Source organism: Bubalus bubalis, chromosome 6 (assembly GCF_019923935.1).
Source record: "Bubalus bubalis isolate 160015118507 breed Murrah chromosome 6, NDDB_SH_1, whole genome shotgun sequence".
In the NCBI taxonomy this organism is placed as follows: Eukaryota; Metazoa; Chordata; class Mammalia; order Artiodactyla; family Bovidae; genus Bubalus; species Bubalus bubalis.
Genome location: NC_059162.1, coordinates 74,627,972 through 74,643,357, shown reverse-complemented (window position 1 = coordinate 74,643,357; position 15,386 = coordinate 74,627,972). Strand labels below are relative to the sequence as shown.

At 36.2% G+C, this 15,386-nt stretch overlaps 1 protein-coding gene across 3 annotated transcripts in view; it reads right to left on the bottom strand.

The window, feature by feature from the left end:
• Nucleotides 1-3,552: 3,552 nt before the first annotated feature.
• Nucleotides 3,553-15,386, bottom strand: part of ANKRD13C (ankyrin repeat domain 13C) — a 91,669-nt gene continuing 79,835 nt past the window's right edge. Inside the window, exons 12-13 of one of the 3 annotated variants that reach the window (XM_006077618.4) lie at nt 13,250-13,350; nt 3,553-5,782 (exon numbers count right to left, since the gene is read on the bottom strand). In XM_006077618.4, coding sequence (XP_006077680.1) covers nt 5,652-5,782; nt 13,250-13,350 — 232 coding nt within the window. In that variant the 3' untranslated portion in view covers nt 3,553-5,651. Of the gene's footprint in view, nt 5,783-6,751; nt 8,557-13,249; nt 13,351-15,386 lie in introns of those variants that run through there. The other 2 variants (XM_044944857.2, XM_025288459.3) reach the window with 2 other exon arrangements.

The window sequence follows — 15,386 nt, the reverse complement described above, 5'->3', positions numbered from 1 at the left end:
TGTTTATGTTCTGTAAAAACGTATTTGTATTTATTTACATTGTTGAATGTATGGCATTTACCTCACTCATTTTACAAATCAAGTTCTTTCTCCTTGCAGACCACATATTTTAATATAGCAGTAAAATGAAATCCATCGGTAGTGATTAGTTGCCATCAGAATTGTCAAAATTAATTTCTAAAACGGTCTTTTTAAGTGTAATTTTATTTCTTATATTTTGGGTGTAGGATTTGCGTTGAGTAAAGCAATGAACTTTAGGATAAATGATCCCACCTATATTTAGTAAATTTATATTTTTGGTGAATATAAACATAACTTTTCTGGAATAGTATAGAAACTCAATGGTATGTATCTACTGTACAGTACTAAATAGTATATTTATTCATTTATGAAATGAGTAGTGTTTGGCCGGGGTTAAGGGGAAAATGAGACTTGGAATTGTAGCTTTTATCCAAGTTGGAGTATGATTTTTTTTTTTTTAATCTTTTAAAATTGAAATGCCGTATAGAAAAGCACCATTGTTTTTACAGTTTGTAGTAACTTTTTAAAGATTTTATGGAAAGGAATTTTGTCTATAGTAAGACATTGTAGTAATGGTCCGAATAATCACTGCATTTTTAAACACAAAGTTGAACGCAAATAACATTTCTTTAAACTTAAAAAATTAGTAGAAAAAAATCTAAAAGGTTGAACCATATGATATTGTCTTTTGTAAGTCAGAAACAAGTAAAATATTGGCAGTTTCACTTGGTTAAGCCTAATTTTACTCATTGTATTCCCTTTTAGTCTCTGAATACAAAGTATGCTAATTTCTCAAAAGGGATTAAGAAATTTTTGGCCTTAAATAGTGCTAGTGACTTAAGATACTATCGAAGGGAGTCTATATTTAGTTTATTTTTCAGTGAACATTTATGCACAAAGGTAGAGTTGCAGGTTACATGAGCCTTTAATACAGATGAGTCGAAATCAAGTGAACACTGCCTCCACACTGAGTTTTGCTCTGTATTTGATAGTAAAAATGATTTAAAAATAAAAGTGGTTTTGTTAGAAAAATGTTTGTGCTATTTATTTTGCTTAAATTCTTCAAGAGTGAATGAAGGTAGTGGCCATGTAAGGGTCCAGTCATGAATTTTGGCTTCAGTTACAGCTGGGGAGACCTGTCTGTCTTACTCATTTTTCTCATTGTAAAATGGGGAGTAATATTTACCTTGTAAAGTAGTTAAAAGTGTAGCCCTGTACACCTGGGTCAATAAATGGTACCTAGTATTTAATTATGGTGCTTTTCAAAGCTATATAAAATTTTAGTTTGGGGTACTGGTTTAGCAAAAGCACAAGGATAAATTTCTTGCAGTGATGGCTATGTTGCCCTTTATGTTTTTGTGAATATAGATTTTGGATAATAAGCTTCCTGGTAGTGATTTCTATGTGGAAGGTAGGAAAAACTGTAGTCATTTAAGGGAAAGAAAAACTCACTGGGCACAGTGAAAACTAATTTTACATTTACCTTGGAGCTGCATCTTAAAACAGGTTCTACTCTTGTTACCATATAGGCTGCATAAGCCAGCTTTTAGAGCAATACCACTTAATTCACTTGGCACCTGATTAAGTGGTCTATGCTGTTTGAAGTCTTCGGTGCTGGGATTAAGATTAGCATTCTTTTCCTTCTGTCTCAAGTCTAGCTAATGCATTTCACTCCTATCTAAAATACTTCTCTAATCAAGTATATGTATATATTTAAGGATATTTAAATATGTCTGTTACAGAGGTAGTTTTTAAATGAGACTATTAAATATGGATGTAGCGGAGATGCTATTGGTACTTTCAGAATGTCTGAAACTATAGAGTTGTTGATTCTGAGTGTTCTATTTTTGTTCCTATTTTAGTATCAAAGAATACCTAAAATTCATTCAGACATTCTTTAGCAAAATAACTCAGGTGTGAACCATGCTAATTCTTTACCAGTGGGGATATCCGTAAGAATATACTTAAAATTTACACTAGGTGTTAAATACCAGGTTTTGGAAGACAAGCATCAGGTTAGCATAGTATAGTTTTGCTCTTCTTTTCAGTCAGCATTCAATCCAGGAAGCAGAATGACTCAAAGGTTTGTTAGAGATTTGACCTTAATTGTGGGAGCTGGTTTAATGGTCTCAAAATTGTCTATACTATGCATCTGATGCTGGAGACTCAAGCCCACAGGAGTCAAGAACACCAGGCTGGTTGGAGGGGTTGAGGTTAAATTGAAACCACAAGCTGGAACCCACAAGGATGAACTAAAACAGCTAAAAGTCTATCTACCATACATGCCATAGCCAGAAGTACTATTCTAAAATGAGGTATAACAATTTTTAAAAATCATCACAGGTATTGCCTCATGGCATTAACCATCACATTATTGGGAAGTAGTTATCCTCCAATTAAAGATCATCACAGGTAGTTAAGTCACATATCAAAGTTTCACTGTCAGTTGTCTTTTAAAGTTCCTAAATTTAGGTATTTTGGAAAAGATACATTTTGGTCATTTTGGAAAATATCATTAAGATACCTTTTGCTGGAGCTAACAGTACAGGCATATTGTGTTTATACTAATCAGTAATTCTCCCAGCTCAACAGTAAAGGTTAGCATACTACAAATAGGACTTATAATTCACCTAGATTTTTAGAACTGTTTGTCAACCACGTTGTGTGTTGGTCACTCAGTTGTGTTTGACTCTTTTCCTCCCCATGGACTGTAGCCCACCAGGTTCCTGTCCATGGAATTCAGGCAAGAGTACTGCAATGGGTAGCCATTCCCTTTTCCAGAGGATATTTTGACCAGGTCTTCTGCATTGCAGGCAGATTCTTGACCATCTGAGCCACCAGGGAAACCATGTTGGCAAATAAATAAAATAATATGAATGAACAAAAGGAAGCACCCCTTAATTTAATATTTTCTTTAGTCAGTCCTTTGTGGCCTCGAAACAAGCTCTGCTGTAGGCTAAGTGGAAACTAGGGAGAAGCTTTAGTAAAACACTTCACCACCCTTCCCTCAAGATGTAAATGATAAGCTGTGCATGAATAACACTATGAAAACATTTTTGTGTGAGTGGGGCTCAATACCAGTTCTAAGCAGGAGAAAGAAACTGAATAGTTTTTCAGCTTCTTTGAAATGTGTTCCATTTCCAGACCATTGTGTGTAGCTATACTCAAAATATCAGCATCAGCTTTGTGCCTCCCTCTTAATGAAGCCTCATAATTTTCTGTACATGAATGTCTAGTCTACAGAGAGAGGCAAATTGTTTTAGGGAATTTTCTTTTAAGACAAGACTATTCTGAAACCATAGTGGTGGCAGGGTATATTGAGCCTTTTAAGGGGCCATTTAAGGTAACCATTTTATAGTCCAATTTTTAAACAAGTTTTTAAATCACAAATGGAAGGCATAGAGAATTTTATGAACCTACATTATAAAACTTAGATTTTCATGTAAGAGTATCAAAATATAAAGTTTTTATCTACTTGAAACTATATAGCTTCACTCATTAGCTGGATTAAAAGGCACATTTTGAAAAGTCTAATATTGTGAAAAGTTTATTTGCATTGAATAGCTCCTTATTTTTACCATAAGAGATACTGACATATACCTGTCCTTTGTGATCATATAAAAGACATTTTGGAATGGATAATGTCTTTCTACTATTATTTATGAGAGAAAGTTAAAATCCAAGTGCAAAAGTTTTCAGTAGTCTTCCTACCTCCAGTGTACCCCGGCAAAAGTCACAGCTTGTAGGGAATTGATAAGTCCTAAGCTGCAATGTACCATTTTTTTCCCCCACTGAATTAATCAGTACAAAAAAGATCTGCAGTATATTCCTGAAAGTATACCATATTGCCACAAAGTAAGGGAGCCTAAGAGCAACAGTGATCATTCACTGCCTTTCAGTCTCTCAAAACCTCATATAATCATTGATAATAGAATCTGTAAGTCACTTGATCAAAACATTCCCAAAATAATAGGGATCAACTTCTATTCAATAAACCTAGTATGGTTTTACCCACTCTTTCCACAGAATTCAACAGACCCACATAAGGTAGTAACTGGTCTTTGAATTTTTTTAACTATGATTATGTTTCATCATATAAAATATATAAATAAACTGTCAACATATGCAGTGTAGTAGGTATCAGCATGGAAGATGCAGCTTCAAAGACGTTTATTATAAAATTTCTTATGGTTGATGCTTTGGATTTTTAAATAAATCATCTCTTCAATAAAGATTTCTAAACTCATTCAAATTATTTAAAATCCTGGAAAAAGTTTAAATTACTGATCACTCTAAAAAACTTGACATCCATTCTGACACATTTCTCAGGATACATTTAAAAAACATTTCTTCAGCTAAGTTCTTTAACGTAACATTTTATGACTGTTAATACATTATTCTCCCTAATTTATTTTCATTCTTGGACCTTCAAACCATCTTGGAATAAGTATGAAAGATTTTAAGTGCAAAAATTAATAATGCATGATTTAAACACTGCGGAGGTAATTAAAATCAATAAATATTTTCTTGTGACTTAAAAAAATAACAGTAGGAATTGTCAGTCTTGAGTACGTTTCTGGAATTTAACTTGTAACAAATATATTCTGTTAGCATATAAAATGTTTTTACCTTATTTTGAAAGCATTAAATATGTAGGGATGTCCAAAATATGTGGATTGTTTTTAAAACTGACACAAATGCATCCATATACCACTAAAAACAAACGAAATAATCAGAATGATGTGCACTTATTAGGAAGCAAGTTTAAATATTTGGAATTTCTTTAAAGTGCTCAGATTTGGAAGAAGAGTATCTTTAAGCATGCTAACTGTACCTTATCATGAACACAAAAAAGGACTTTTAAACTCAAGTTTAGGAAAAAACCGAGGTTCTATGAAAGGAAGATTAGTAACAAACGTTTTCCATTGAAGAAAGAATTCAGGTAAAAACAAATAGCACCACAATGAATTGCACTAAGGTGCTAAAGGAGGTACCTTATTCCCTGCAGAGTGAACGCTCCTTCTGAAATGTATTGCAACATACAAATGCAACTGTTTAATGGTTACCATTTGGTTCATTCATCTACAGAAAACTGCATTCCTTCTAGTTCATTATATTGAACGAACATTCAAATTACTGAACTATACATAATGTTACATACTTTACATTTTATGAAAACAAAGCTTGAAGGAATATTTATAAAGGTCACCTTGAATATAAGATGACAAGTTTAAAAGGGCTTCATATCTCTTAAGACATTTAATTTATGTTAATGGTCCAGGAGTGTTTTAGATATAGATATATGCATATATATTTCAACAAGAAGTGTAAAAATTTTTAAAAACAAATCACAGCACTCATAGCTGTTTTACATAAGAAGGAAGTGGGGTCATTAAGGTGTCAAACTATTACACTTATAATATGTATATTTTTAAAAAGACTGAAAATGGCACATCAGGAAACTTGCTGAAATTCTTATTAGAGGCCCATTTCATTATATCACTGATGTGTCGAGTCAACATAATTCCCTTTTCCTCGATGAAAGCATTTGTCCCTTCTATTTGGATTCACTCTGGGGTCTCTGCATTCTCTAGCCTTCCTTGGTTGAATGGCATCATCTTCTGTGTCAGTTAAAGATCAGGAAAACGGCTTGGGTCTTCCTTGTAGTCTTCAGGTATGGTGAAGATGGAGCCATCAAATTCATCATATCGAAACTCCTGAAAAGTCACAGTGGCTGTGATCGTAGGAAACACGGGTATATCTAGAGAGGACAATTAATGGTAACACTGTAAAATGAAATGGTAACTTATTTATAGACAATGAAATACTATGAGAGAGAGAAATATATATATTCCTTAAAATGTAAAAAAGCATTATTCAGGGACCAGACAAACCTTAATACATGTCTAATATGAGTGTATTTAGCAGGGATGAAGGATGTGGGGGGAGACGTTGGCTATTCATGAGAAAAGAAAGACACCAAGGCATCAAGAGTTACATCAAAAAATCAAGGTCCCACTGCTCCCCAATCTTAGAACTATAATGGCAGATTCCACTAGACTATTTTTTCTTTTTCTTCGGGCAAAGGGATGGTTACATTTGTACTTTTTTGCATTCTGATATATTTTCTTTAGAATGTAGTGTATAGATTCTGAATCTGAGCTGATTTTTTTTTTCATTTAACACATGAAATGCATTAATCCTTTGTTTCTAAAACACTAAAAACAATCCATCACTTACATATATGAGATAAAAACAATCTTGTCGGAACTGGAGTAATATCATACCACCACAGCCTAATATTTTTCTAAATAATATACATTTCTAGCTGAAATTGTGAGTTAAATCTGACATCAAAAATGACCAAATGGGACTTCCCTGGTGGCGCAGTGAATAAGAAACTGCCTGCCAAAGCAGAGGACATGGATTCAACCCCTGATCGGGGAAGATGCCACATGCCATGGAAAAGCTAAGCGGGTGCACTGCAACTAATGAGCCTTACACTCTAGAGACCACGAGCTGCAATCCCTGGGCCTGCGCGCCTAGAATCTGTGCTTTGCAACAAGAGAACCACTGCAGTGAGAAGCCCTGGCACTGCAATGAAGAGCAGTCCCAGTTCACAGTAACCAGAGAAAGCTCGTGCAAAACAACGAAGACTCAGCACAGCCAAAAACAGATAAATGAATAAATTTATTTTAAGAAAATTAAAACTCAAAATTTGATCACTCTATTTAGTTTTATTCCTAACACAATTTATTGGAAAGAACATAAATTATAAAACCTGGGTTGACTGCTGCAAGTCATTTAACTTATCAGGCTCAAGGATTTCATCTACGAAATAAACTTGAAAGCCTCCTTAAAAGTCTGAAATGATTCTATGAAAGCTAAGTTGAATGTCTGATAAAGGCATACCATAAACTAAGTCTGACTGTTACAAACCTAGTATTTTATTGCAGAAAGTAATATTCTCATAAAAAAAAACTAAACACAGAAATCAACATAAGGATTACAGAGTTTTTTCCAGTTATTTCTGAGGAAAAGATCATCATTGGGGCCTATTGAGTGAAGATTCTGTTCTGATTCAGAGGTCAGCAAATTAAGACCTGTTGCCTGGGCCTTGCAAGGCCTACGAGCTAGAAAAGATTTTATATATTTTAATGGTTAAAAAAAAATATTTCATGCAGATAAAATTACATGAAATTCAAACATCATTGCCCATAGTAAAGTTTTATTGGAACACATGGTTTACTTACTATCTATGGCTATTTTCATTCTCTAATTAGAGATAATAGTTGTGACAGAAACCGTATGGTCTGCAAAGTCTAAAATACTTACTATCTTTCAGAAAAGTTTGCTGACCCTTGTTTTAGGCATTGGATATACACCAGTAAACAAGTGAAAACAAATCATGCATTTAAGGAGGTTACATTCTGGTTAGGAGATCCAAACAAATAAGTAAAGAGTAACTGTGACTGAGGATCCAGAAAAAGACAAAGCAAGTTGGAGGATAGGCAATTTCAAAAGAGTTCTTGATTAGGGTTCAAAAGCAAACCTCAATAAAGTGACCTTTCAGCAAAGACCTGAGAAAAGAAACTATACAGTTGCCTAGAGGAAGAAAATTCTAAGTAAAGGGAATAAGTTTAAAAAAAAAAGCCCTAAAATCAAACAGTGTGGTTTATTCTGGGGACAGGTGGGAGATCAGTTTGACTACAGCCAAATGAGTAAGGGACAGGTTAGCAGAAGATGAGGTCTGAGGAGAAGTAGGCAGCCAGATCAAGTGGGGTTTAAGTCAAGGACAAGTCTTTGGCTTTTACTCTGGATGAGATGGAAATCAGTGGATGGTTGTGAGCATACTAGTAACACATTTGAATTAAGCTTGGACAGAGATAATGAGGCTATAATGTAGGATGACAAAAGTAACAGGAGAGATGTGTTTCAGAAGGAGCAGTCAGGGCGGCAGGAAGAAAATCGAGAGAGAACTCTATCTCAGAAGAGAGGAAGAGAATCTGCACCAAGAAGCTCCACTGTTTCTAGCTTAAGGCTGTTACAAACTTATTTTTGTATACAGACTTTTATGTGAGTATATCTTTATTTTGGGGGGACAAAAAGCTAGGAATGCAATTGCCTGACTGCATGGATGTTGGATAGTTTTATGTTTTTGTTTTTTTTTAAAGAAACAGCTAAAACGTTTTCTCGAGTGGCTGTACCATTTTACATAACCACCAGCAATGTATGAGTGATCGATCCAGTTTCCTCACATCTGCATTAACATCTGGAGTTGTCACCATGCTTTGGTTTTTAAAATAGTATTATTTATTTCTTGTTGGCCGCGTTGGGTCTCTGTTGTGCTCATGGACTTGCGTCAGTTGTGGCAAGCGGGGCCACTCTCTAGTTGTGGGGCACAGACCTCGCATTGCAGTGGCGTCTCCTGTGACTCGCGGGCTCCAGAGCGCAGGCTCAGTAGTTGCGGCGCACAGGCTTAGTTTCTCTGTGGCATGTGGGATCTTCCCAGACCAGGAAGAGAACTAGTGTCCCCTGCATTGGCAGACAGATTCTTATCACTGGACCATCAGGGAAGCCCCAACAATGTTTTATTTTAGCCATCCTGTTAGGTGTATATAATGATCTCACTGTGGTTTTAGGCCTCCCTGGTAGCTCAGCTGCTAAAGAATCCACCTACAATGTAGGAGATCCCGCTTCGATTCCTGGGTCAAAGATCCTCTGGAGAAGGGATAGGCTACGCACTCCAGTATTCTTGGGCTTCCCTTGTGGCTTAACTGGCAAGAATCCGCCTGTAATGTGGAAGTCCTGGGTTCGATCCCTGGGTTGAGAAGATCCCCTGGAGAAGGAAACGGCTACCCACTCCAGTTTTCTGGCCAGGAGAATTCCATGGAGTATCCATGAGGTTACAAAGAGTTGGACATGACTGACAAACCTGCACTTTGTTTCACTGTGGTTTTAATTTTTTGTTGTTTTTCAGTTGCCAAGTCGTATCTGAAATTTTGATATTTGTAATTTTATTTTCATACAGTTCAATATATTCTTTTCCCTTGAGATTTCACCACTGACCCATATATTATTTAGAAGAGTGCATAACAGAATACCACAAACTGGAGATTCTCCTGTTATTATTTCTAGTTTGACTCTACTGTGACTGGTTTCCATTCCTTTTCAATTCTTAATTTTATAGCCCAAGATACAGCCTATTTTGGTATATGTTCCATTTTAAGAAAAAAAGTGTACCCTGCTAATGTTGGGTAAAGTGTTCCCATAAATGCCAACTAGGTGCTCTGGTTTATGGTGTTATAGAGCTGTTCTATAATATCCTTACTGATTTTCTTTCTAGTTGTTCTGTCAACTGTTGAGAGAAGGATGTTGCAGACTCTAATTATAATTGAAAATCTATTTTCCCTTTCATTTCTTTCAGTTCTTTCTTCACCATCCTACAGTTCTGTTGTTTGGTGTATACATATTTAAGATTGCTTTCCTCTTCATGGATTGATACCTTTATTGTTATATAATACCCCCCCTCCATAATTTTCTTTACTCTGAAGTCTACTTTGTCTAATATTAATATATCTAGTCCTGTTACCCTTTGATTCATGTTTTCATGATACATCTTTTTCCACCCATTCATTTTCAACTTGCCAAAATCATATTTGAAGGGAGCTTCTTGAAGACAGCATGTAGCTGAATCATGGTTTTTAATCTGTTTTTCCAATCTATCTTTTAAATGCTCTGTTTAGACTGTTTACATTAATGTATATTTATTTATATATTTATTTATATACTAAGACAATTCTGCTATTTCATTGCTTTTTTGTCATCTCTTTTTTCATGTATTTTTCTTGCCTTCCTGTAGGTTACAGGAATACTATTTATTTGTTTACTTTTGGCTGCACCATGCAGTATGCAGAACTTCCCCGATCAGGGATCAAACCCCACAACCTCTGCAGTAGAAGCATGGAGTCTTAACCACTGGACCACCAGAGAGTCCTGACATGACCACATTTTAGAATTTTATTTGTTTTTATCTATAGTATTTTTGAGTATACCTCTTTGTACACCTTTTTTTTGGTGGCTGCTCTAAGTATATATTATATATAACTAATTTATCATTGGTTCCTGATGTCATCATTTTAGCAGTTCAAGTGATGTAGAAAAACCTTGCCTCCCTTTATCTCCTTTTCACTTTCCCCTATTTATAATATAACTATAAATAGAAAGAATGGAGAGATAAAAGTAGATTTGGAGTAACCTGGCTATGAAAAGCAAAGGTTAAAGGCAAGTGCTGGGTAAGGTGGAGCTAAAGGGATTGTTTTATTAGATTGGTTGAATTCTTCTCTGAAGTTTGGCCATCTTCCCTCACCTCCCTGAGCCTGACTTGTTTTTTTTTTTTGGCCATGCCATACAGCTTGGGGAATCTCAGTTTCAAAACCAGGGACTGAACCCAGGCCACGACAGTGAAAGCCCAGAATCCTAACTACCAGGCCACTAGGAAATTTCCTAGATTGGTTGAATTTTAAAAGGAGAAAGACCTCTGACTGGTTGAATTTTAAAAACCTGAACACAGCCTAACAGCTAAGAGAAGAAGGCTGTACTAGAGCAGTTGGGAGGTAAAGGAGAAATGTAGGAAAACAGAGCAAGCTTTTTTAAAAAGTGGGAAGGAGAACAGATCCATAGTACAAATAAAGAGATTACTCAAGCTAAGAAAAGGGACACCACTTACACTGAGATAGAAAAGCTAGAAGAAAAGATAGCACTTGGGGCAAAAAAGTTTGTATGAGAGGTTGGGAGTAATAAGGGAGGTCTCATTATTTCTGATGGCCTCTTTTTGTAACTAAGAAAACAAAAAAACTCATCTGCTTAGACTGTGGGAGAAGTAATGGAGGGGATGCGGATGGGGACTGCTGAAGAAGGCTCAGATTTAGCCTTTGAAAGCAAAGTGAGAGAAGCAGCAAATAAGAGAAAAGATCATTCAAAATTAGCATTTAAAGCTTTGGCTGAGGACTTCCCTGGTGGTCCAGAAAAGGTGGCACTAGTGGTAAAGAACCCACCTATCAATGCAGGAGACATAAGAGACACAGATTCGTTCCCTGAGTCGGGAAGATCCCCTGGAGGAGGGCATGGCAACCCACTCCAGTATTCTTGCCTGGAGAATCCCATGGACAGAAGAGCCTGGTGGGCTACAGTCCATAGGGTTGCACAGAGTCATACACAACTGAAGCGACTCAGCACGCACACACACCAGTGGTTAAGAGTCCCCCTTCCAACGTAGGGGACATGGGTTCCTGGAGTTGGGGAACTAAGACCCCACATGCCACAGGGCAACTAAGCCCACACCCATGTTTCACAACAAGAGAAACAACTACGGAAGCCCCAATCACAGCAATGAAGAGTTCATGAGCAGCTCAGCCAAAAAAAAACCAAAAAGCTCTGGCTCATTTTGAAAACATGCAGTTGTGTTAACAATTTCCAGATTTCCCCCCTCAGTTGTACCTTCTATCCTAAATATAGAAACAGAAATGACTGAAGATTAAACTGACCTAGGACTAGATTTTATAGGGTCAATGTAAAAGAAGGACAGAGATGAGAGAGATACTTAAGCAAATTCCCTATAAGTATATAAACAAAAAATAATAAATCCCTTGTCAATAAAGCTTTATATCAGAGAAATGCCTGCAAAAAAGTGCTGTAGACTTTTTTCCCATATAACCAAGGTGTTTCTTTTTCACAAAAACTTGTATTGTGAGGTTTGATTTTGGCTTGGAACTTAAAAAAATGTGAAAACAGTAATAGTTTCATATACTTAATCCCTGCCCTCTATTCAGGTTTGTCACTGTGCCTCTTAAATACAATATACAGAACAGAGTCCAATGCTTGAACTATTTTCTGGCTATAGATAAAGACAGTGGGATTTTAAGCTTCTGCAGAAAAAGTTATGTGATGATCCATAACTCAAACACTCAGCTCTTCTTTAGTTTTTAGCAATTTCTGCCTATAATCTTATCATTGGTTTACTCAAGTAGATATTGGGTTCTCAGCACTTTTATATCACAAGGGGAATCTAGAATGACATATTGAGAATATGTTTTAAGATCAATTTTAATTCACAATATGCATATTCCCAAATTTGAAAAACTGAGAAGGTTGGGTTTAATTTTTAGTAATAAAAGCATTACTTCTGGGAGTATAGCACCTGCCCTAATTGTTCTGAGATGTGGTTTCAGTAATATTGAGTGAAACAAGATAAATATATCAGAGGAATTATATAAAAGTTATATTTATTCTATAATACCCCCTACCCCAGAATATAAACACCAAAAGGACAGGGATTTTCATTGTCTCTCAGCATCAGAAAAGGGTTCAGCACACAGTAAGCACTGATTCAATACTTGGTGGCTGGATTGATGGGTGGTATTGAAGGCCCCCATGGAGCTTAGTGAAGTGAAGTCACTCAGTTGTGTCTGACTCTTTGTGACCACATGGACTGTAGCCTATCAGGCTCCTCCATCCATGCAATTTTCCAGGCAAGAGTACTGCAGCGGGTTGCCACTTCCTTCTCCAGGGGATCTTCCCAACCCAGGGATTGAACCTGGTCTCCCACATTACAGGCAGATACTTTACCATCTGAGCCACCTGGGAAGCCCCCCATGGAGCTGAAATCACTGCTAAATCTAAGCCTCAACTCCTAAAGAACCTGTAAATAGTGTCTTACTCCTCTTTTTCTAATATAGTTAAGAAGATAAATATATACAAAATGAGTTTACTGTTTTGAAAGATCATTGTTTAAAGTGAAATTAAGTTTAAATATTTAAGACTGAAAAATAAAATGTAATAAGTATTACTTTATCACTGAATAGTGACTGTTGACCCCAGAAATATTCCCACTGTTCAGAAGCTCAGAATCTGCAGAAAATATAGGCTAAAATCCTGTCTCTCGATTTCACATTAAAATATTACCACAGTGCATAAGTTCACTCACACCCTCTTGAATGAAATATTTGTATATCCCTCACTTACATTTGCTTTAAATCAAGGAGAGTTTTCATCAAGCATTTTATATATTTGACAAAGTATGAATATCAATGCATGTAATTACAGAAAACAACATAAAATTATAAGCTGGGAAATCCATATTCCTTCAAAGAGTATTTCTTTTTAAATGTTAGTAAACAGCTCTGTATTTCTAATAGACATTAAACTTACATGACAGTTTTTCTCTTACCTAGTTTTACAGGAAAGCCTGGAGGAAGTTTCATTTGAACAAATTCTCTAAGCTTATTAAAGTGCTTGAAGGGAGCTATTACTTCCAAAACATTCAATAATCTGAAATATGGAAGGAGAAAAAATTTTTCACTTTGATTTTATTGTGTCCTTATGTTTTATAACTACATGCTCCAAACTTACAGTATCACAGCTCCAATATCACAGATGTTAAAGATGAAAAAATGACACCTCCTTTACCTCATTTTTTTTGTTTTATTATTCTTTTCACTGTGTCAAGGTCTATAACTTTTACATTTTATTGTGCAGCCATAATTTCCACAGTTTTTTGATCTTAGATCTACATTTCAGCAGACTCAAAGCTCACACTAGTCCTCCTCCTAAAGTCTACACATTCCCAAGTTCTTTAATTAGCCTACTGTTTGGATGCCTGAATTTTGCTCCCAATTTTGTGTGTGAGAGGGCTTGTGTTTATTATTCCTTGATTTCTTACAGATTTGATAAATGAGTGTTTCTTTTTTGCACACGAAAGGGGACTCTGACTCTCATGGTTTCAGTTTATACTATTTCCCTCTTAACTAACACAATTTCACAAGGTCTCTTAGCAAGTGCTAAGAGGTCTCAAGCACTCTTAGCACTCAGTATTACACTCCTCATTATACTGTAACTCCTCCTTTTAGCCTTTGCTTGGATGAATTTGATTTTAAGTAGTATTAATTTTCTCTCAAAAAGGGCCCATGGCTGCTGTACTGACTGAATTCTTCTGTGTCCTTTTCAATTGCCTTGATATATAAATGACATCTTACCTAACTGTGGTATCACACTTTCTTTGCCTCAACAATGTCGCGAAAAAATGTAAGGTCAGGCTGTTTTTGTAACACCTTTTCTCCCGAATGCCTTTAGACAGTTCTCTATTATAACTGAAATGCAATAGTTTAATCAGGATATTCACTGTTACTACTTCTTGTCTATTTTTATTGGAGCTTAATCAGACTACATATTTAATTCTTCCACACAAGAAAATTTCCATCATATTTTGAATACTATTTTGTTTACATTGTGGAGGCTTTTTATTTAAGTGGAACAGCAATGATCCTTATATTGAACCACTCTCCTCCATAAATCAGTTCAGTTCAGTCGCTCAGTTGTGTCCAACTCTTTGTGACCCCACAGACTGCAGCACACCAGGCTTCCCTGTCCATCACCATCTCCTGAAGCTTACTCAAACTCATGTCCATCAAGTCGGTGATGCCATCCAACCCATCGCATCCTCTGTCGTCCCCTTCTCCTCCTGCTTTCAATCTTTCCCAGCATCAGGATCTTCTACAATGAGTCAGTTCTTCACATCAGGTGGCCAAACTATTGGAGTTTTAGCTTCAGTATCAGTCCTTCCAATGAATATTCAGGACTGAATAGTATTATCCTCCATATATATTACTTCTCAAATTCCTTTAACATCTTCTTTCACTGGGCTTCCCAGGTGGTACTGGTAGTAAAAAACCCGTCTGCCAATGCAGGAGACACAAGAGATGTGGGTTCGATCCCTGGGTTCAGAACATTCCCCTGAAGAAGAGCACAGCAACCCACTCCAGTATTTTTGCCTGGAGAATCCCATGGACAGAGGAGCCTGGCAGGCTACAGTCCAAGGGTCGCAAAGAGTCGGACACGACTGAGTAGATTTAACACGCACATGCACTTCTTTCACTGGATTCACTATTAGCTATCAAAATTTAATTTTTGGCCACATCTGTTCTGTTCATTGTTGTTTCTAATGTATTTGTTTTGCAATAGTGCTATTTAGTGCTTAATTTATTTCCTTAGCTTTATAATCTCCTTTTCATTTCATTCTATTGTCTTATCTTAGAGTGATCTAGTTTACCAATCATGTTCTTTTATGCTCTCCTAAAGTATTTCTTCAGCATTACTGGTTGGGGCATAGACTTGGATGAAGGTGAAAGAGGAGAGTGAAAAAGTTGGCTTAAAACTCAACATTCAGAAAACGAAGATCATGGCATCTGGTCCTATCACTTCATGGGAAATAGATGGGGAAACAGTGTCAGACTTTATTTTTTGGGGCTCCAAAATCACTGCAGATGGTGACTGCAGCCATGAAATTAAAAGACACTTACTCCTTGGAA